This window comes from Chiloscyllium punctatum, chromosome 32, assembly GCF_047496795.1.
Source record: "Chiloscyllium punctatum isolate Juve2018m chromosome 32, sChiPun1.3, whole genome shotgun sequence".
Taxonomy (NCBI): Eukaryota; Metazoa; Chordata; class Chondrichthyes; order Orectolobiformes; family Hemiscylliidae; genus Chiloscyllium; species Chiloscyllium punctatum.
In genome coordinates, this window is record NC_092770.1 from 6,015,176 (window position 1) to 6,036,858 (window position 21,683).

Genomic DNA, 21,683 nt, shown 5'->3' on the forward strand with positions numbered 1-21,683 from the left:
ACTTGCTTCAAAAAACTTGATTGTCTTCAACCAATTAAAAGTTAACCTTTTGAGGATTGATCTGACACTGCCACTGAAATAACCAAACCAGCCCTTTGATGTTTTGCAAATCATTGTCTGATTGAAAGCTAACTTGATAGCATAAAGAGTAAACATTATTCATTTCACTTTTGGCATGCTATGGGTTAAATATCAGTTACTGATTTGGAAGAATAAAGTAAAGTATTTTCCTTAATATTTACTTAATAACTTGTTGAACTGATAATAATTGAGGTTGGGAAATTGCTTTCAGGTGAATAGAATCCAAGGCCTAGAACATACACTTTGCAGAAAAGATGGCTTTTGTCAGATTATGGGAATTGCTCAAAGATTGCCAGGTAACAACTTTTCTCAAGTTGATTTTTTTTGTTTAGTTACACTGATGTGATTGAAATAAATAAACAAACCATTAAAGGTTATTGGATCACTGCAAAAGTGCAACATATTATTCTTAATAAGGAACTGCATAAAATTACTGAATTAACTTGTAGTTTATCATTGCCATGAATCCTTCAGTCAGATTGTTATCAGACATCAACTGCATGCAATGTCTTGGTTGTCAAAACCTGTAAAAGGTAATAATGTTCTTTTTGGTGATATGTAAATGCTGGAGTTTAACTTTATAGCTTATAGTATGATCTGAACACCTTGTGAGTTTGCACTGTAGTAATTCTGTTCTTCTGCTATTCTCTATTTAAAAGTACAGTGGAGTCTCAATTATTTGTTACACTCAAGGATATCCTTATAGAAGAGAATCATAGTTGAATAATAATTGAGCGCCTTATCCATAAAGAATACAGCCTGCATTCCTGGCAGAGCTGAAATGGCCACACAACTGTTTAAAAAAAATTCAACATAAGCAGTGATCTGACCTGACCCACATGATTTTTTGCACTGTGCTTTATGCTGAAGGATTTATATGAGTCCAAAAAAATTTGCGGTGAAATAATTCAAACACCCAACCAGACCTGCTCTGAAGTGCACACAGAAGATTAATTAAAAATTGTGGAAGATCTGAGCCAGAGTTGCAACCAGCTGTTGAAGGTTGCAGTACAATAAAGCACAAACTCCTGTTAGTCTAGTTCATATATAATTAGCAGTACGGGTATTATTAGTGCAGACAATTGGGACTCTGTTGGAATTAACTTTGATGGCATTAAACTTTGTAGCATTTGTGACTCACTTCCCTCAAAGAATTATTTTAATACTTCTGGGAGATTTGTTTTATAGACCTTTGCAGTGGGAATTGTGAAGCCATTTAAAAATAATTCATAAATCAGGAGCAGCTGATGCCATTCCTATAAATTATAGTTGATCTATTCACAGCCAAATGCTTTGTTCAGAACCTAGAGTTATTTGTATAGTAAATAAGCAACGTTTTCTATCCATATGTTTGGCTAATTCTTCTTATCAATGAGAAAATTTAAATGTAAACTCCCAAAAGTAAATATTTTGCACAGGATGTATGTTTACATGCTAAATCCACAGTCACCAGCTGAATTTCATCACAGTCCCAGTAATAGTGTCCCTGCCTCTGAGCCAAATGCTCATGGTTGGCTCCCACTCCAGGACTTATTAAGGTGTGTTCACAATGCAAGTTGAGTACCAACTTGTAAATCCTTCTAACATGTGCCAAAGGCAGGTGTTAAAAACAGGAGTGATTGTCTAATAGAAAGCAGTTGGAGCCTCGACCATCATTATCTATAGCTTCAGGCTACAACATATATGGAAAAAGTTTACTATCACAGCAACTCAAACCTTCTTGACAGGCTGGTTGATTCAGTTGGCTGAATGGCTGGTATGGGTCAGATTGGTATCAACAGTGTGTAGTTGAATCCCTGTTCTGACTGAAATAAGTTCTGGACATGCCTCCTTGTCCCACATATAGTGGAAGGCACAGTACCTTCAGGCAACCATTTCAAGAAAAAGATATCATCCCAAATGATTTCTGTTGGTTTAACAATTTACCAAACATGTCTTAAAAATTATTTTTTCACTTAGTTTATACAGCTTGAGCATTGTTATACATGTATGAGTCTACTGTATAAAATATTGAGACTTCTAATTATTAGTTATTAACCTTAACTAGCTAATCTGTCTCAGAGATTAGGAATAGAGATTGGAATCTTTTTCTTCTCTCAGGTATAGGAAGCAATGCAGCAGGGGACCTCACTGTGAAAGGCTATAGTCAGATCCTCGATGGCAGACGGAAAAATTCCAATTAAGTTCTTGTAACTTTAAAGGTGCATTCAGTTTCCCAACGGCAAACATCAGGAACAACTTTCTCATGCGTCTACCTGTCATGCATGTTCATTAAAAGGCCAACTTTATGGAATTAAGTTCCCCTTCCCAGTTAAGTTCTATGTGAGCAAGCAGCATTGTCTTCAGACACATGACAGCTTAGAAGTGGTGTGCAGTTGACAAAGTGGTCATCTTTCTGGATTTTGAGTGAAGAGCTACTTCTTTATCCAGCAACCATCCATACCATAACATGGCTGAGAACAGGGGCAGTTGCACAAGTTGTCGGGGGCAAGGAGAGTGATTGAGGGAGAGAAGCTAGAATGTAGTGTACATGGATCGAGGGAACTGGCCAAGAGTGGAAGGGAAGCAGGCTTACCAGGGTAAGATGAAACGGTCACAATGTTTACCTGCAAAAGTCATTCCAAGAGGCATGCAATGTGTGAATGCTTGCCCTTTAACCATTGCACTAGGATTAGGGAAATTAGTTTGGAATTATGGTTGAGCTACAGTTTTGGGGTGAATATAGATGGCTATATGCATTTGATGTTATCAACAGTTAAAAAATGGAAAGTCCTTTTTGTCATTTAAAATAAGTCAAGCAAAGGAAGTAGACTAGTGAAGAATGGGCAATGGATATCAACAGGATGCCGCTACAATTCTTCAGAACTACAGTTTCCTCCATTTTAGCCATCCCAAATCTAGCAATACATTAATGGAAACAGGAGGAAGCATCAAGCAATGAGGTGTACCACTGCCTCTCCAATATAGCTTTTTTTAAAATCTCATTATCCTTAGCAGGATTCCCATTGGCTGTCTTTCCTCACCCATAACATATAAATGCCAGATTTCTGTTCATTGCCTCTATGTCTGTTCCTTCTTCTAAATGGAGAAAAAAGGTCCAAAGAAAGGTTCCTCCTGCTCTATTTTAAATACAATTTCTTCCTTCTTTCATTAGAATTTTATGGAAACTGCAAGACCAAAGCAGGCCATTTGGTCCAACCAGTCTGTGTTGACACCTACATCTGTATCACCAAATAGTCAAAATCATATTTACCTAGCTATTTACATTCCCCTTTATCCCATTTTTTTCTTCCCCTGTCAAATTATACATTGAATGTTAACAGTCCCCTTCTCACTGGCCCTACAAATAAATTCGATGGATTCACAACTTCTGTGAAACAATGTTTCATCAGTTCTCTGTCCTCAATTTCTTGCACTTAATCTACAGCCTGTTATTGTATATCACTCACTTTGTTATGCAGGCAACTTCGATCTACCTTTCCAATCCATGAATTATCTTAAATGTGTCTACATAATCTCAATCTATATTAATTTAACAGTAAAAACCTAACTTGACTTTAACATTTCTGATTGGTTCTGTCCTCTTAAAGCAGTATTTCTACCACAGTACAACATAATTATTCATTGTTCTAATGGTAAGTCCCGTTTACTAATTGGGTTCTGCAATAAGTCCACTCTACAAACATAATGATGCCAAATGAGAATAATAGGTCTATAGGATCAGGCATTCTGTATTCAGCATTGCTTATGTTTAATTATAATTTGTGTTTGATATAATTTATTGTAGACTTAGTTCATGCAATCTAAAGTTAGCATGAAAATAAGGATATATTGTAAAAACATATAACACATACACCAGGTCTGTGATCATCCTTTGATAGATGCTGTTATATAAGATAATGGTTCTGAAGGAGTTAACCATTGAGCTGTATTAAGCTCCTCCCAATCTGATGAAGTCACACAGTCATTGGGTAAGGAAAGATTCCTCAATGGAAACAGATATGACATACCCTCCCCTATTTGTTGTAATTATGCCTAACTAATTGAGGTTAATTGTATTGATTGGTATCATGCAATAACCCTTACCTTGTGTGAGCCTAGTAGCCAATAGTGGTGGTGGTACTGTGGTAATGTCACTGTGTGGGTTATAGAGAAGCTAAGGTGAATGTGTTGGGGGCATAAGTTCAAATCCCACAATGGCACTGGGTGGTATTTAAATTGAGTTAGGGCTGTTGTGGTGGTCATCTTCCTACCTCTAAGACAGGAGGCTCAGCTTCAAGTTTTGCCTGCTCTAGTGGTGTGTAATACCATCCCATAACAGACTGATTAGATTAAGACCTTTAAGTGGTCTATCTTCCAACATTGCTAATAGATAGAGCTTAAGCTCAGAATAGAAAGGAGAATTAGTAGTAGCGAACAACCTGAAACACAAGGTACCTATGACTTGTAACCTCAGCCCAAATAACAGATGCCATCTAATCAGAAGATTGGTCTATGTTAATGTTCCTTATTCTGTGTAGACTCTTCAGCTGTTTTAGCATTGAATATCTAAAGTTCAAATAAATACTGATAGTCGGCTATGTTCAGGTAATGAAGACTGATGTGAATTAATGGTCTAACACAACTTCTGAATGAAATGTGACCTTATGAATCTGTCTGTTTTCTGGAGTTATTCAAATTTCTTCCCAAAATATCTTTTGTCTTGTATATGTTCAAACTAGTGAAGATCAATAAATTCCATACAAAAGTTGGATAGATCTCCAGAAAGAACAATGTTTTAAAACAAAATTTATTTTTGGAAATATGAGAACGTAGTACAATATACAAGCGAATGCTGATAAATACATGTCCAAGGTGCTGGCATTGACAGGCATAGGGCAAGTAACCTCCAGTCACCAACAAGGAGCACATGGGCTCCAATGTAACACAGGGCATCACCCAGAGCTTGGAACCCATCCTTTCCATCATAGATGGTTGCTAACCACATGTCCGTCCTTAAAGAACCAGCTCTGATCCAGTCTCAGGTGGTCACTGTCTCAACTTCTACCATAGCAAAGCCACCCAACATCTGATTGTTGCATTGGAAGCTCAGATGGAGATCATGTGACTATGCCTGCTGCCTTGCAAACTCAAGTCAGCTGTTATCATGACTGCAGAATTCAAAGCTCAAAAGGAACATGCAGACCTTTACAGCAACTCCAGCAAACTGTCCTCCATCAGACTAGTAACATCACTGAGGCACTGCTGACAGAGAATGCCAGAGACTTAATGGAGCAGGAATCAGCTGTCCTCAGTTAAGAGGCCAGTATTCATGCCTCCATCATTGCCTCTTTACCAGTGCCCTTGCAGTCGCCTTGCAGCCAACCATTGTGTCTCCCTCAGTGAAATGTAGCCATCTTCCACCAGACATGCTGCAGTGTTTTTAACTGTGAGGGATTGGGACATGAGCACTGCACATATGCAGTTAAAATTTGCTGAATGTGCATCAAATTAATCTGAGAAGGCTGTAGACATCATGAGCTGCCGCTTTTGGGACATGCACACACACTAGCTCTGTTTTAAGCTATGATCTATGAGATTAAAGTTTGGAAACAAAATGCAGAACTGATGTTCAAACTATATCCAAGTTATTTGTATGTGCATGACTCAATCATTGAGTTAAGCCATTTCAGTAGCTCTATGCCCAGTTAAGAAAAACCCTCCTGATACTTGAGGCTTTAAGACCATAAGACATAGGAGTGGAAGTAAGGCCATTCGGCCCATCGAGTCCACTCCACCATTTAATCATGGCTGATGGGCATTTCAACTCCATTTACCCGCATTCTCCCCATAGCCCTTAATTCCTTGTGACATCAAGAATTTATCAATCCCTGCCTTGAAGACATTTAGCGTCCCGGACTCCACTGCACTCCATGGCATTGAATTCCACAGGCCCACCACTCTCTGGCTGAAGAAATGTCTCCGCATTTCTGTTCTGAATTGACCCCCTCTAATTCTAAGGCTGTGTTCACGGGTCCTAGTCTCCTCGCCTAACGGAAACAATTTCAAAGCATCCACCCTTTCTAAACCATGTATTATCTTGTAAGTTTCTTTTAGATCTCCCCTTAACCTTCTAAACTCCAATGAGTACAATCCCAGGATCCTCAGCCGTTCCTCGTATGTTAGACCTACCATTCCAGGGATCATCCGTGTGAATCTCCGCTGGACATGCTCCAGTGCCAGTATGTCCCTCCTCAGGTGTGAGGCCCAAAACTGGACACAGTACTCCAAATGGGGCTTAACCAGAGCTTTATAAAGTCTCAGTAGCACATCACTGCTTTTATATTCCAACTCTCTTGAGATAAATGACAACATTGCATTCGCTTTCTTAATCATGGCCTCAACCTGCATGTTTACCTTTAGAGAATCCTCGACTAGCACTCCCAGATCCCTTTGTACTTTGGCTTTACGAATTTTCTCACCGTTTAGAAAGTAGCCCATGCTTGTATTCTTTTTCCCAAAATGCAAGACCTCACATTGAACTTCATTGGTCATATATGTTTCATCATAAATGTCTTGTTAGATCATGTTCATGATCTTGAAACCCAATGACCAGCTACAAAGAGCAAAAGCTTGTATTGTTTAACTTGTGCTATAAATAGAGCATTCAGTGTGCAACGTATAATATAAATACTCAGTGTGCTACTGCGGAAATATCATTTCATCCTAGTCATAAGAGAACTCTTCATACTCACTTGGAACGTTATCATTCCTGAGTTATATAAGCTTTTACTTATGGAATATCTGTGTGATAAATGTATCTACTAGGCTTTTTCTGCTATAGCCGAAATGGCAGCAGTAGGTGATGAAGCTTATTATGAATTCTGCATCAGGTTAAGGATAATGATAATATTTGCTGGCATCTGCCTAGAGCTATAATTCGTCCTTGAAGTTTAAAAATACATGGATATCATTTGGCAGTCTGTTAGAAGGTCATTTGCTGTGTTTATATGAGTTTATGATTTAATTTGAAACTTAGAAAGAAAGACACAGTAATGATTAAAATAGAAAGGAGACATTTGAATGGCATACAATGCCCTCTACTTCTGGGTCTTCAAGTGTTTCAAATGTTATATTTAGATGTATTTTACTATGGTTTGTATGTGGAAATGTGGCTTTGCCATGTCCAGCTGTGCCCCAAGTCTCATACTTCAGAAATAAAAACAAAACTGTGGATGCCGGAGATCTGAAACAAAAACAGAAACTGCAGGAGAAGCTCAGCATGTCTGGCAGCATCTGTGTAAAGAAAACTGAGTTGATGTTTTGGGTCCAGTGACCCCTCAGTTCTTTTGAAGATTGGTCACTGGACCCAAAACATTAATTCTGCTTTCTCATGCTTCAGGGCCTGTCTGGAGCACTTCTTGATGTTTTTCATTTTTTTATGTTTCTGATTGAAGTTGTTTTAAACATAATAATTGACACAATTATAGGCTGTGTAGAAATCTCTGGCTACCGCAGACTCTGATTCATTCTTCAATATTCATCCATCCTAGGCCAACATTCTGACATTATGAACTAAAATATACCATGATTTAACTAAGTGTGTAAACTCATTATGACTTAATAGATAACAAAATAAAGACCCAAATCTAACATATGGGTCAGATGCTTCATTTCCATTCCAGATCAGATGAGAACTAACCATTGTACTTTTCGGGCCCAACTTTGGATTAGATCCTTCACAACAGCTGTCGACCTGTAAACCTCTCAGACAGCATCAGAGTGAATCTTCACAGAGCCGCTTTTCCTTTTAATGGCAATAGCTTTAAAAAATGATTCATTCATGGGATATGGTTTATCACTCGTTGGCTCAGCATTTATTGCCCATCCCTAGTTATCTTTTAAAAGATAGTGTTGAGCTGCCTTCTTGTACTGCTGTAATCCAGTTTCTAAAAGTAGATCCACTATGTCAAAAATAGATGGAGTTAGGAATTTTTATTGTTATTCTTTATATTTTAATTTGACTGGCATAGTTACACTGCTAAATGGTTGCACATCCTTTGATTTGTTATACATACAATGCACAATATTTTGTAATGTCGTTAAGATGATAAGGAATAGGAACTGGAGTAGGTCATTTAGCCCCTCAAGCTTGTTCTGTCATTCATTAGGACCATGACTGATTTGACATCCAGATGTCCACATTGCTGTGTTTTCCCTTTAACCCTTGGTTCCCATACAGATCAAGAATCTATCTACCTCAGCCTTAAATATACACAAAGACTATGTTCCCAGAGTTGTTCCAAAGACTCTCAAAGAGAAGAAATTTTTTCTCATCTTAGTCTTAAATTGATATCCCTTTATTCTAAGGCCTCTGGACTTAGACTCTCCCAAGGGAGGAAGCATCCTCTCAGCATTTACCCTGTCAAGCCCCCTTTCTGTCTCCTATATGTTTCTCAGAGATCGCCTCTCATTCTTCTAAACTCCAGTGAGTAGAGTCCCAAGCTCTTTGCACTTTACTCATAAGATACTCCCCCCTACCAGGGATCGTCCTGGTGAATCTTCTCTGAACTGCCTTTGATGAAATGATATCTCTCTTTAAATAAGAGGACCAAATGCTCTCAGTACTCTAGATGTGATCTCACCAGCACCTTGTACAGTTGCAATAAAACGTCCCAACTCTTATACTCCAACCCTTTGAAATAAGGGTCAACATTCCATTAGCCTTCCAGATTACCTGTTGCATCAGTGTGCTAGCTTTCCGTGTTTCCTGTATAAATCCTTTTATGTTGCAGCATTCTTCAGTTTTTCTTCATTTAAACATCATTCTTACCTTTTATTGTCCCTTCCAAAATGAACCATTTCACTTTTTTCCACATTATACTCCATTTGCCAACTTTTTCCCATCTACTTAATCTATCAATAACTCTCTGTTAATTCTTTGTATTCCTCTTGTAATCTGCTTTCCATCTATTTTTGTGTCATCCGCAAGTTTGGCTACAGAACATTCACTTTTTTCCTGCAAGTCATTAATGTGGATTGTAAACAGTTCTAAAATCTGCTCATTCTTTTTGTGGAGATCTTTGTTGTGATTTAGGCTAATCTTTAAAAAAGCTTCTAGATTCCAATGCATGGGATGTATTACAAAGCAAAGTAATATTACTGGTCAGCAGGTAATTAATATATCCCTTCAAAGTTTCATGTTTTGTATTACAAAGAGAACCTACTCCAATGTAGTAATGGTGTTAGCATAGCAATGGTGTAGAGAGATATGGGGAAACACCAGGAGATTGGCACTAGATAATAGAGCTGGCGCAGGCATGATGGGCCAAATGTCCTCCTTCTTCCCTGTAATAGTTCTGTTATTCTGTGATTCTGTCTCATTTATTGACTTGTTATGTTTCACTTGTATTAGAAATTTGTCATACTGATGAACTTTTTGCATTGAATATGACATACTTGTGAGCAAAAGGTGTGTAAATTGCTGTTGGGCACCAAACGATTAGCCGAATTATAAATGATAGTATGTTTAATTCAAGATAACTGCAGTATTGAAAATATACCTGATAAAATGGCTTCCAAAGAAATACCATGTAACGTACTTTTGTACTTTGTCCTTCAGTCCTCCAACCTTTGGTTCTTCCATCTATGTGCTTAGACTATTATGTAGAGCCAAAAACAATCAGCAACAGCATAAGAGCTGGAATCTCAATGTCTCCAGATGGAAATATCCCTTCTCTAAAGCTTCAAGATATGGACAATGAAATTGATGTGAAACAGTAAGTGAAATGCATAATTTAATAAAGTGCCATTTTTGAGCAGTAATCTTTGTTCCGTTATCTTATATGGTGTTAATGCAATATTATTTAAAGTTCCCCATTTGTGGAATGAGGCATCAGGTAGCCATTAGCATCAGTCTTCTGCAAGCAGTAGCTTTGAAGTAGAAAAGAAAATGTAGACACTCAGCAAATCAAACAGCATCTATTAAAAGTGAAACAGAGTTAATGTTTTATATCAATGACGTTTCATCAGAATTGATATAAACCAGCAACTGATCAGGAGACATACCTTCATTGGATAAATTGTCACCAGCTTTTTAAAGTAAACAAATATCCTCCATGAGGCTGCTTCATTATAGATTCTTGGCTAAAAGCCAATCATCCATTATGGTATTAAAATAGCTGAGGCCAAGGACAGACTTGTTTTATTGTTGATTGTGAGTATCTGATACGTTATGCCATTTGCACAGTGCTTACTTACACACGATAAGGAGGTTTCAAGTGCTTGCAGTTTCATCTATTGATACCTTACAAGTGTCAATAATATAGACCTATATTCATCTGTTGGGAAAGATTTTTTTAAGAAAGTGGGAGTTTATGAGTTAATGGTTGTAGGTTTGCTCGCTGAGCTGGAAGGTTCGGTTTCAGATGTTTCGTCACCATATTAGGTAACATCATCAGTGAACCTCCAGATGAAGCACTGATGGTATGATCCACTTTTTATTTATGTGTTTAGCGTTCCTTGGGTTGGTGATGTCATTTCCCGTGGTGACGTCATTTCCTGTGGTGATTTAATTTCCTGTTCTTTTTCTCAGGGAGTGGTAAATGGGATCCAAGACAATGTATATGTGTTGATAGAGTTCCGGTTAGATCCAGAACCTCAATCTGAACTAAAAGTCTTCTCAGAACTCATTGTGAGTTAATTTTTGAAAGCTTTTTAACACTCACTATTATACAAGATTCATTGGCTCTATACAGAGTATCGAGTGTGCGAATGCACATGGAGGGTATTTGGGACCAATAATGGTTATGAAACATAGGCCATATATCAGTTACCTCAATGTGAGAGGTCATGCAAGACTTTACTTTTTGAAATTAATTCTATCCATTCACTATTATATTTTTGATCCATTGACTTATTTTTTTCCCAATTTTCTCCTTTGGTCAAGTTTTTTTTTGTCTACTATTGATGTTAAGCTAATGTGAAGGCTTATCCTTCCCTGGACATGTTCTATCATTATTCTCAGTCAAATGTATGGTGCTAACTACACACCAGTCCTTGTGCACTGCATCTTTTTCATATGAATTGTTATTGATGCATGATAGCATCCCTTAAAATTCTCGGAAAACACAACCCCATATCTTTAACTAACTCAAGTGAAAATGAAAAGATGTAACGCTGGATGTGATACCTTTTTGCGGCAACATTAAAGAAGCTTTATTGTGAATTCTATTGTGCTTTATATGACACTCCATGCCAAAGTGTCCCAAGCTGCAACTCTTATCCTGTGTGTAAAAAATATTAAAATAATATTGTCAGAAAGAAATCATTTACAGTGGGCATCCAGTCTGCAATTTTGTTTCCGTAAAGTCTCTCTTGGCTGAGAAAAAACATGTTTGGCTATACTTTATCACCAATTAATTTGTTGCCCATTTCCAGTTTAAATTTGTAAAATGTTTTATCCTAGATTCATTTTAATGTTTTGTTCCTTCCTAGATACACAGCACTTTCAGGAAAGTCAAAGACCGTTCCTATAGATGGTCTTTCTGCAATTCTTAGAGTGTATGTTTTAGTGACATCACTGTCTCCCCTACGAGCATTCATTCATTCAACAGGACTCGTCCAAAGTGAACCCAATAAGAAGTTCTTTGTATCCGAGGTATAAATATTTATAGTTTGACTGCAAATAGAATTGTGAATACTTCAGCCAGGTTAAACCCAAAGCATAATATGCTCCAAATAAGGACTGAATTCTCCAATGTTTGCTTGAGTGTAAAGTAGAATAATGCACTTGTTATTGCTGTTTCGTTTTATAGTAGTTTGTCTTTTAGTCAACACAAGGTTTTTACTGGGTGTTGCAATGGTCTCTGTATGAGTGATACTCTGTAGTTGTGTCATTTTGCACTTGAGTAACATTTACTTGTGCTATCATATCAAATATGCTAAAATAGCAAGTTATCAGATAGAAACTCATTGAACAAACAACTAAATTAACATTGAAGGACAGAGAGTGGATAATTTGATAGTAAATGTTCCAGTCTACACTGTGCAGGCTTGAGTTCCGAGTATCTTCTTAATTGATGTTTATTTGACTGAGTCAATTATTATACAATATAAGTAATTATTAATTTAAAAGTTATATGTTTCATGTGTGTAATTTAATAGTCCTGTTCATAGAGAAAGTGGTTATGAGAACCACAATAAATACAATAAACTAGACTCAATAAGAAAACTGTCTTCTTCCCATGTATTTCAATTATCCTCATTTTGCATGCTAAAAAATTACTTAACTAGGTTAGGAATAGCTTCTATTTATGTAGTAGCTTTCTTGACCCCAAGATATCCTACAGTACTTTGCAGCAAATTAAATATTTTTGTAATGTTATCAGTGCTGTAATATAGAAAAGCAAAGAAGGCAAATTTCCCTCAGCATTATCCCACAATCAGTAATGTGAATAATGACAAATAATTTGTTTTGATGGTGCTAGGGATGGAATAAATATTGGGTTGGACATTCATTGTTTACAGTTGGATATTAGTGATCTTTTGTAAACATCTACGAGGGTAGCTGAGAAACATATAAAAAAAAGTGGCATCTTCATCAGTGCTACACTTCCTCTGCACTGATTTGAGGTAATAGTCTAGATTATAAAATGAAATTAAATAGGGCAGTTAATTTGTAAATTAAAATAGAAAATGGAAAACACTCTTATTTAAAGATCAGCCCTTGTGAAGATCAGTAAAAATAGTGCTCTGCTATGTTTATGTAATAGTATCTCATGGAATTGTCCAGACTAATCAATAACATTGGTTCTTTTGGCTTCATGCTGGACAGAATCTAGCTTAATGCAAAATAGAAAATGCTGGAGAAGTTCAGCAGGTCTCGCAGCATCTGTGGAGAGAAACAGAGTTAGTGTTCAGACAGTATGACTCTCCTAAACCCAGGATTAATTTCTTTTGTGTTATATTAAAAGGGAAACAATTTCATTTTCATTAACAGAAATTAATTTTGGGTTGAAATGTTAGCAATTAGAGGAAAATAACAAATATTAAGCAATTTTATATCGATAACTATGAAGTCAAAATTTAAACTATTTATTTGAAACAGTGGCAAGCTTTCACAGCAGTGACTAAGCTGACGATACTGCTTCTCAGCGTCACCAGGTGGCCAGAATATGGAACTGCAGGAAGGCTCAAGTCAAACTTTTTAATGAGAATGGAAGAGCAAGCATAATATGTGAATATATAAATTTAAAGAAATAGATCACTCGACTCCTTGAACCTTCTCTGCCATTGAATAAGATTGTGGCTGATCTGCTTAATCCATATTTCCATCTACCTGATAAATGTTCTCCCCCTTGTTTTTCAAGAATCTATGTCTGTCTTGAAAATATAATGTGAAGTTACCATATTCTAACTGATGTCAGAATAGCTAACATTGGAAACCACTGTTGCAGCTCCACTGCATGCAATACCTGTTATAGTGCAATGTGATGACTTCAATATATTGCCAGTTGCCTTCTGACTCTAATCTGTATGCAGGAAGAAATGAGCAGCAGTTTCTTAGCAGAGGGTAGCAAATCATTTGTAAGATGATGTTAGTACTTATCACATGCTGCATGACTTCTACCATCATGATGTCATCAAACTTTGGACAATAGTCTGGACTAGCATCAAATTCGAGATGGCTGTGGGTGCTTTCACATGACTGCAATAATATAAAATTTGACTGACAAATACATTTCTTATATGTTAGATGGAGAGGAACATTGGGGTGATGGCGAAGATTCTGGTATAGTCATATGTTCTGTGATTTCAGATTTTAAGGCTATTATATGAAATTTAAGAATTTGGTACATCATACTTGATGGTGTCTCCCAATCAGTTAATGGATATTCAGCCATTGACTGCAAATATGTATTCCCAACACACTTCACAGGAATTAACAGGCAAATATTATACCTCAATACATAGCTTGGTTAAAGACACTGACCAAAAGTGTGGTCAAAGATGTCTGTTTTAAGAGCATCTTAAAAAGGAGGAAAGAAAAATGCAGAGGTTTGAGGAGGGAATTCTGGAGTGTAGGGCCTTAGACCGTAGACAGCTGCCATTGGTGAAGCAAATAGAAGATGTTTGAATCACAAGTTCTAGGGCATCTTCCTCGTAGCTGCTAAGTGAGTAAAGTTTAAACAATCCCTTATATTCCATGCTAATCATGAGATACTTTCTCTGGTAAAACACCAAGAGATGTACTTTATACACATTTATTTAGTTCAGAAACATGGTTCAGTTACTTTAAAAAGAAATGTTAAGCATTAATACATCATGAAGTACATATATAAAACATTAAGTGTATAATCTAATGTAAAATCTTTCACAGCTTCGGGCATATTTTGAAAAATATTCTGGAACAAGTGCTTCAGTACAGGCCTATGAGAACATGAAAATGTTAATTACACAACTTCTATTAATTGCTGAACTAAACATCGAATCTTCCACCAGAAGTCAAGGAACATCAGAAAGGTGAGCAATCCAATAATTAATAGAATCAACTAGAATCCGAGATTATCATATGAACTTCTGTGATTACTAAAGTTTAGAAATGATCTATAATCATGTGCTAAACAAGAATTTAAATATCTCACATAAGGCTGCAAATTGCTATGTACTGTAACTAATGTTTATGGTTCATATAATGTCAGCTCCTGTAATTTTGAGAGTTACTGAATACCGGTATTTCCTACCTATTGAATTTAGCACTCAAAATTATTGTAAATCTTGACAATGGAAATTAATTTTATGTGTCTTTATCAGGCTGCAATTGCAAATTTTCAGGTAAAGTGACTTATAAATTACTGTCTTAGTATCTAGTGTGTATAGTACCCTAATCACAGCTATTTGCAATGAATATTAAAGACCGACCAAGTTCATGTGTTGGGAATCAAAACCTTACATGTGACAGCACTTTTAATTCATTAGGATGGGGATTTTATGCAACAATTTCCTAATACTAGATTTAATGAGGGAAGATGAAAAGGATTTAAAAGTATTTTTAACAGTGACAGATGGTAACCACTGTAGTCTACTTTGTGTTCATGTTAAACAGAGACAGTTGTGACACATGTTCAAAGAAGACCTGTAATCAATAATAAGTGGCTGTCAAAGTGGCAAGAGCTCTCAAGTGTTATGTCTTTGATTCTTTTGGACAAATGCAGACAATATTAGATACACTAGAAATTTTGTCACTGGAGACGCATCAGATTGGTGAGGAAATCTCAGCAAAATCATCTTGACCACTGAAAGTAAAAGCACCATGTCAATCGTAGCTTCCATTAATTGGATTGATAAATTTCCAAAAGTAAAAGAGATGGTTGATAAAATCCACATTGCCATCCAAGACATTAGTCAGAGTATAATAGCCCAGGTGAACAGAAAGAGGCTTCAGTAGTTTGAAGTGCAACTGCTAAGCAAGCATTGTTCATATCAATGCCCACAGCCAAGTTTTACTTTCAACATTTATGTTAACTGTGCACTAAATGAGCAATTTCTCTCATGCTCCATCTAAACAGATTTATAATTCAGCTTTAACTGCCTACAAACCTGAGGGCAGGCAGTGAACTTAAGGAAAGTACATTCACTGCATTCCCAACATGTGTCTGTTAGTCTGAAGCCAGCAGGAAATTTAAATTAGGAATGGCATTATTTTTAGAGTGATCCTGCCCTGTCAGTCTACCAGAAAAACCTGATAGAACTGGTCTCAGGGCCATTGAAACAACATTCAGAAGGGCAATCAGCCATGGATCATTGTTGATGGAAATTTGTTTGTATGATGAGAGTTATATGATTGAAAAGTAAACATTGAAAGGCATAAACTTGCTTTTTGGTTTAGAAGAAGTTTGAGGGAGTCCCACAGCTTGGAAAGCTTTTTGTTTTATTTCACTGGTTCAGATTCAGTGTAATAACAGTTTCTCCAGAAGTACCATTTTGCAGTGTCTTGGTAGATTATGTATCTCTCCTCTGTTAAATCAGGAATGGGTATCAAAATGTTTTAATGATTGTGGATGTTTCAACAAGATTTCTTGAAGCAGTGTCATAAGGAAAAAGTACTACAAAACTTATAGTGGAACAGTCAATTCATTTTAGTAAGATATAAGTTACTCAAAGAAATATAATCAGATCAAGGTTCAACTCTCATATTGTAAATATGTTTACAATTTATGACTAGTTGGGAATAAAATAATTGGCCTAGTTATCTTATCATCCCAATTTCAAGTTGCACTGGAAAGGTGGCAGCAGACATACAAGACTATGTTTAGAGCTTATTATCAAGAATGTCCTAATGATTGGAATAAGATAATTCCTTTGTTATTGTCTCCATCAGTGATGATCCTAAAATGTCCACAATGTTTTGTCCTTTTGAATATATATGTGGGCATGAGGTGAAAGGACCATTTAAAGTGATTAAAGAAAAATTGATTGATTAATGTTCAGAGGCTCTGCTTCCAGTCTTCTTTTTTGAGTTTTGAAAAGACCACTGGCCAACACATGTGAGTTTGCCAAAAATCATTTGAAATGTATTCAACAAACAATGAATACTAGAGCAGTTAAATTTTCTCTCTGGGGAGCCAGTAACAGTGCGGATCTTATCAAATCAAAAAGAAACTCGAGTAGTGATTACTCCAGGTAGGAGAAAGATTTAGCAAGTCTGTCATGTTCTCATGTTAGATAATATGACAAAGATGTACATCAGGTGAAATGTGTATTGATTTATTGTGAAAGGAATAGGAAGCAAAATAAAAATATCAGAACAATTGGAGAATGAATCAAAAATCAAGCATTCAAAAGTTGACCCTCCAGCAATCAGATTGGTTAATATGGAGGGTACTTATTAGATAGATTAGTGTCATATCTTCTAGAAACCTACGAAAGTGACCTACAAATGGTTTTAGAGAATCAACAATCAATGTGTGTTAATAGGCCAGGAGGAATAAAAAACATTTTCAACCGTTCATGCTATTAATGTGTTGGGTGTGTTACCGAAAAAGCAATATGCTTACAGATTCAATCCAGTGAAATTCACTGAAGAGATTAAATTCATGATGGACAATGGCATTAATGAACCAAGAAGCTGCAAATCACCTGTCATGATGGAACTAAAACCAAATAAGTCATAAAGTCTCTTTATTGATGTTGCAAAGTCAACACAATAACAAAAATGGATGCATATCCTATTCCATTGGACACACATGATTTATCATGAAAATTGATTAATGGATATCAGCAAGTTCTATTGATTGACAGCCAAAGAAGTGTCAGCTTTTGTAACACCGGACAGATATTACCGATGCAACATCATGCCATTTGGACTAAAAAGTGCACCAACAACATTCCAAAGATTAACCAAAAAAGTAATTGAAGAAATATTTAATTTTTGTTTACATCATCATTTCAATTGTTTTTAACCATACCTGGGAAGGGCCTTTAAACCACTTGACTAACCTGTTTAGTTGCAATAAGCTATTTTAGTCCTCCATCTAGCTAAGTGAATTTCCCAAAGCAAAAGTGATTTATTTGGGTCACACTCTGGGGCTAGCTCAAATAAGATATAGGGAAATGAAAGCAAGTTCTGTTTTGGATTGCCCCATGCCTCGGTCAAATTGTGAAATTTTGCAAAATGTTAGCATGAGTGGATTTTCTGAACTTCAACGCTGTCATGTCACCTTTAACAACTTCAAAGAAAGGCAAAACATTTAAAGAGACACAGGTCATGTACTTTGGTAGGAAAACTCAAAAGGTAGTCCTATTTCAATGCAGAGGGATTCCAAAAATGGCAGCGCAGAGGGATCTGGATGTTCTAGTGGGTGAAAACAGGACGGTAGCATGCAGGTGAAGCAAGTAATTAAGAAGGCAAGTAGAATTTTGGCCTTTATTGCTTAGGAATTGATGTTCAAAGGGAGAGACATTTTGTTACAATTGTACAGGATGTTGGTGAGACTACACCTGGAAAACTCTATACAGCTTTGGTCCTTATGTTTTAGAAAACAAAGGATATTCCAGTGGTGGAGACTGAATGTGTGATTGAAAGAGATTCACAATGCTGATTCTGTAATGAAGAGGTTGACTTAGCATGAAATGCTAAACAGATTAGGCCATTTTTTCATTAGAATGAGGGGTAGTCTTATTGAAGCATTAAATACCCCAAGGGGGTTGACGGGCAGCTTTTAGAAAATGTTTACAGGAATGGGGGATTCTCAAACTAGGGTACAGAGTTACAGAATAATGGGGCACTCATTTAAAACTGAGATACAAAATAATTTATTTTTCCATAGTGAATATCTGTAATTCTGTATCCCAGAGAGTTTTGGAAGCTAGATCATTGAAAGTATTTAAAAAGGAGGTATATAGATTTTTGAAAATATCATGAAGTTGACAGCTATGTTGAGTTGACATGAAAGATCAGCCATTATCTTGTTGAATTGTGGAGCAGGCTTGAGGGGCTGAATGGCCGAATCCTGATTTGTTTTCTGTTTTTATGCAAGAATTTCAGAATACTTTTGACAACTTGAATGCCGAGCTGACAGCTGCATAAGTTTTAGCTGCATCAAAGTATGAAAAGCCATTTAAACTGGCTGGTGATGTCAGTGCCACCAATGTGAGGTGTTTTACTGCAAGATGATGAGTTGGGGATTCAACTACTTGTCAATTATTTTTCAATAACTGCCTGTCAATAAATATATTCAATGTTTGAGAAGGGAGACCTTCAGTCTTGTGTTGCTCTATGTGACTTTGAAATATCCATCACCAACAAAAAGACACCTGTTTACATGGGCCACAATCTTTTGACTTTTTTAGTGACATTTCAGGAGAAGTATATACATTTATTTCAGTGGAGCTTAACTCTCGAACTGTGTAACTTGAAAATCATGCATGTGCCAGGACAAGAAAATATTACCATGGCATTTTATCAAGAGCACACATGAAGGTCATAGTGCTGTGGTGGCATGAGCTTGTAATTATTGTGTAACTCATCATATGGTTAATGTTGATGTTACGATTATTAATGTGGCATAGAAATAGTGTTAATGTAAATTTTGAGTAATGAAAATGCCTCTTAAAGAAACCTTTCCATTGCTTTTTATGGGAAGTTGTGATGTAAGGTTTAAATTTTATTTGTATATGTCATTCAGTTTAGAGTTTGAATTTTGCACTAGTAGCATGTGGATTTGACTGTTGTGAATGAAGGATTTAATAATTAGCTTGTCAGTCTCTCTAGAGTCATGATTTTTAAACCAGTATAGGAGAGACATTACTTGCTGAAGTAATAATGGGAATGTATTTGCATGTTAAGTGTTCTACAGTCGAAGAGAGTAAATACTGAAATATATTAGCTTGCTTTTGCTTAGCAAAATCAGGCATTCATTTATTCTCTCTTGACCAATGGTGGGTGTCACAGGGAGGTACAGAGTGAGTGAGAACTGCACAAATTAGAAGGCTTTTGGTATCAGTTTGCAGAAAACCTGGTTGAAGTCAGGTATTGTCTCCTTTAGAAAGGAGTTAGTTCAATCCAGCTAGCAAATAGTGTACCTCAGCACAGCTTGAAAATTCCAGACCAGAAGTGTTGCTTATAAAAGAAGTTATTTGAAGCTAAGACAATTTAAGCTCAATTGTGAGCCTTTTATTGATTCATTAATCATATTCTAGACTGAGAATTGGTTAAAAAACAATGAAGATGTGGCAGAGAATGAAACTCTCACTGGTATTTAAAGGGATCATGTTGGGAAAATATGGTACAATAAAATCCCATGTGCTTTGAAATCATTCAAATTGTGTTTATATGTAAATGGCTTAATGTATTTTATTTTATCTTCATTTCTTTTTCATAATAAACATCTGTTTTGATATCAAGACCAAATCTGCAGCATTCATGCTTGTGTTTTAGTGGATGACCACCTTATTGGATCTTATTGTTTTAATATTTGAAATCAGGTTTCATAGTGGGATCTGCTTCATCCAGCAGTAGTGGGATCAGCTGGGATCATAACAGTTCCATCTCTCAGTTTTCACACACATTTACATTCAGCAGTCCACAGTACCTCACCTTTCTCAATGAGCTCAAAAGAAAACTACTTTCTTTTCTCTACGGAGATTTCATGGTGCCCTCAAGGCACCACCTTTCATTCACAGAAAAGAAATGTTCAGGTCAGAACATTTACAAGTCATCTCTGATCATCAGAAACAAAATCATACAAGCTTGTCCAAAATAATCAGTAGTGACGATGCATTTATCCTGTGATCCTTAAGTATCCCCACACCACCTCCCCTCGCCCCCCCCCCCCCCCAACCTTGCACCCTCCCCCCCCCCCCCTCCCCGCCCCCAACCTCCCGGGATTATGGATGTAGTCTGCTTCAGGCTGAAGGATACATATGTGGCTTATGACACCCTCTCTGCATCTCCATATTGCCTGGAGAAAATAGCAAGGATCATGTGCATTGGACCATCAGGATGACCGAGCTCACCAGACTGTTGAAGTAAGATTGAGGTTTCACAAACATTTTCAAGCATCCTATATTGTAATGATAAACTGTGCATTATGCAGGTTGACCATACAGAAAGACTTGCATTTGGAGGACTAACAGCAGTCATCTGGAAGAAGATGACCGGGGAAGATGGGAGCATCAGAAGTAACCTCAACAACTTGCAGTAAACTCTCCGAAGAATGGATTAATTGTTCAGTGATTCCCATGCACTGCAAAAATTATACAATGCCCTGCTGCATTTTTCAACATTGAACTTCCACTGAAGAAATGTTTGCGCTAGTAAAAAGAGATATCAGGATAGTTAGAAGAAGTTCAATACTGACATTGAGATATAGAGAGAGTGTGTTAATTTATTTTTCACACAACATCAGGTTATAGTCCAACAGGTTTAATTGGAAGCACTAGCTTTCGGAGCGCTGCTCCTTCATCAGGCTCCACAACCAGCTGATGAAGGAGCAACACTCTGAAAGCTAGTGCTTCCAATTAAACCTGTTGGACTATAACCTGATGTTGTGTGATTTTTAGCTTTGTACACCCCAGTCCAACAAAGACATCTCCAAATCATTAATTTATTTTGACTCCATACTTAAGAGGCCATCAATTCCTTGGTTCAGCATATGTTGAAAGGAGTGCAAAAAATGTTTATGTTTTAATTAAGAACTAAAGAATTGCAGGTGCTGGAAATCAGAAACAAAAACAGAAATTGCTGGAAAAACTCAGCAGCTCTGGCACATCTGTGGAAAGAAAGCAGAATTAACATTGCAGGTCTGCTGGTGTTTATGTTTTAATATATTGTGAATAATAGAAAAGAGTTTTAAATACATCAGAGATTATTTCCCTTTCTTAAAAGTTGGACTCTGCTTAATTATATGATTTTCCGATCACCTTGTTAGCACATCATTAAGAATACATTCTATCTAATGATATTAGGTTAACAATGGTTATCTGTTTTCTCCACCTCCTCTTTTTTGGTGAAGAGAGTTACATTTGCTATCCGCAAATTCACTGATCATTTTAGAATCTATGAAATTCTTGAACAGCAAAATGAATGCATCCACTGGTTTTGCAATCAGTTCTTTTAAAAT

At 36.6% G+C, this 21,683-nt stretch overlaps 1 protein-coding gene across 3 annotated transcripts in view; it reads left to right on the plus strand.

The window, feature by feature from the left end:
* cped1 (cadherin-like and PC-esterase domain containing 1) overlaps positions 1-21,683 on the plus strand; it is a 204,975-nt gene that overhangs the window by 49,803 nt on the left and 133,489 nt on the right. For 2 of the 3 annotated variants that reach the window (XM_072551534.1, XM_072551536.1), the window contains 4 exons: positions 293-377; positions 9,683-9,839; positions 11,557-11,719; positions 14,441-14,583. In XM_072551534.1, coding sequence (XP_072407635.1) covers positions 293-377; positions 9,683-9,839; positions 11,557-11,719; positions 14,441-14,583 — 548 coding nt within the window. The remainder of the gene's footprint in view (positions 1-292; positions 378-9,682; positions 9,840-11,556; positions 11,720-14,440; positions 14,584-21,683) is intronic. The other variant, XM_072551535.1, reaches the window with a different exon arrangement.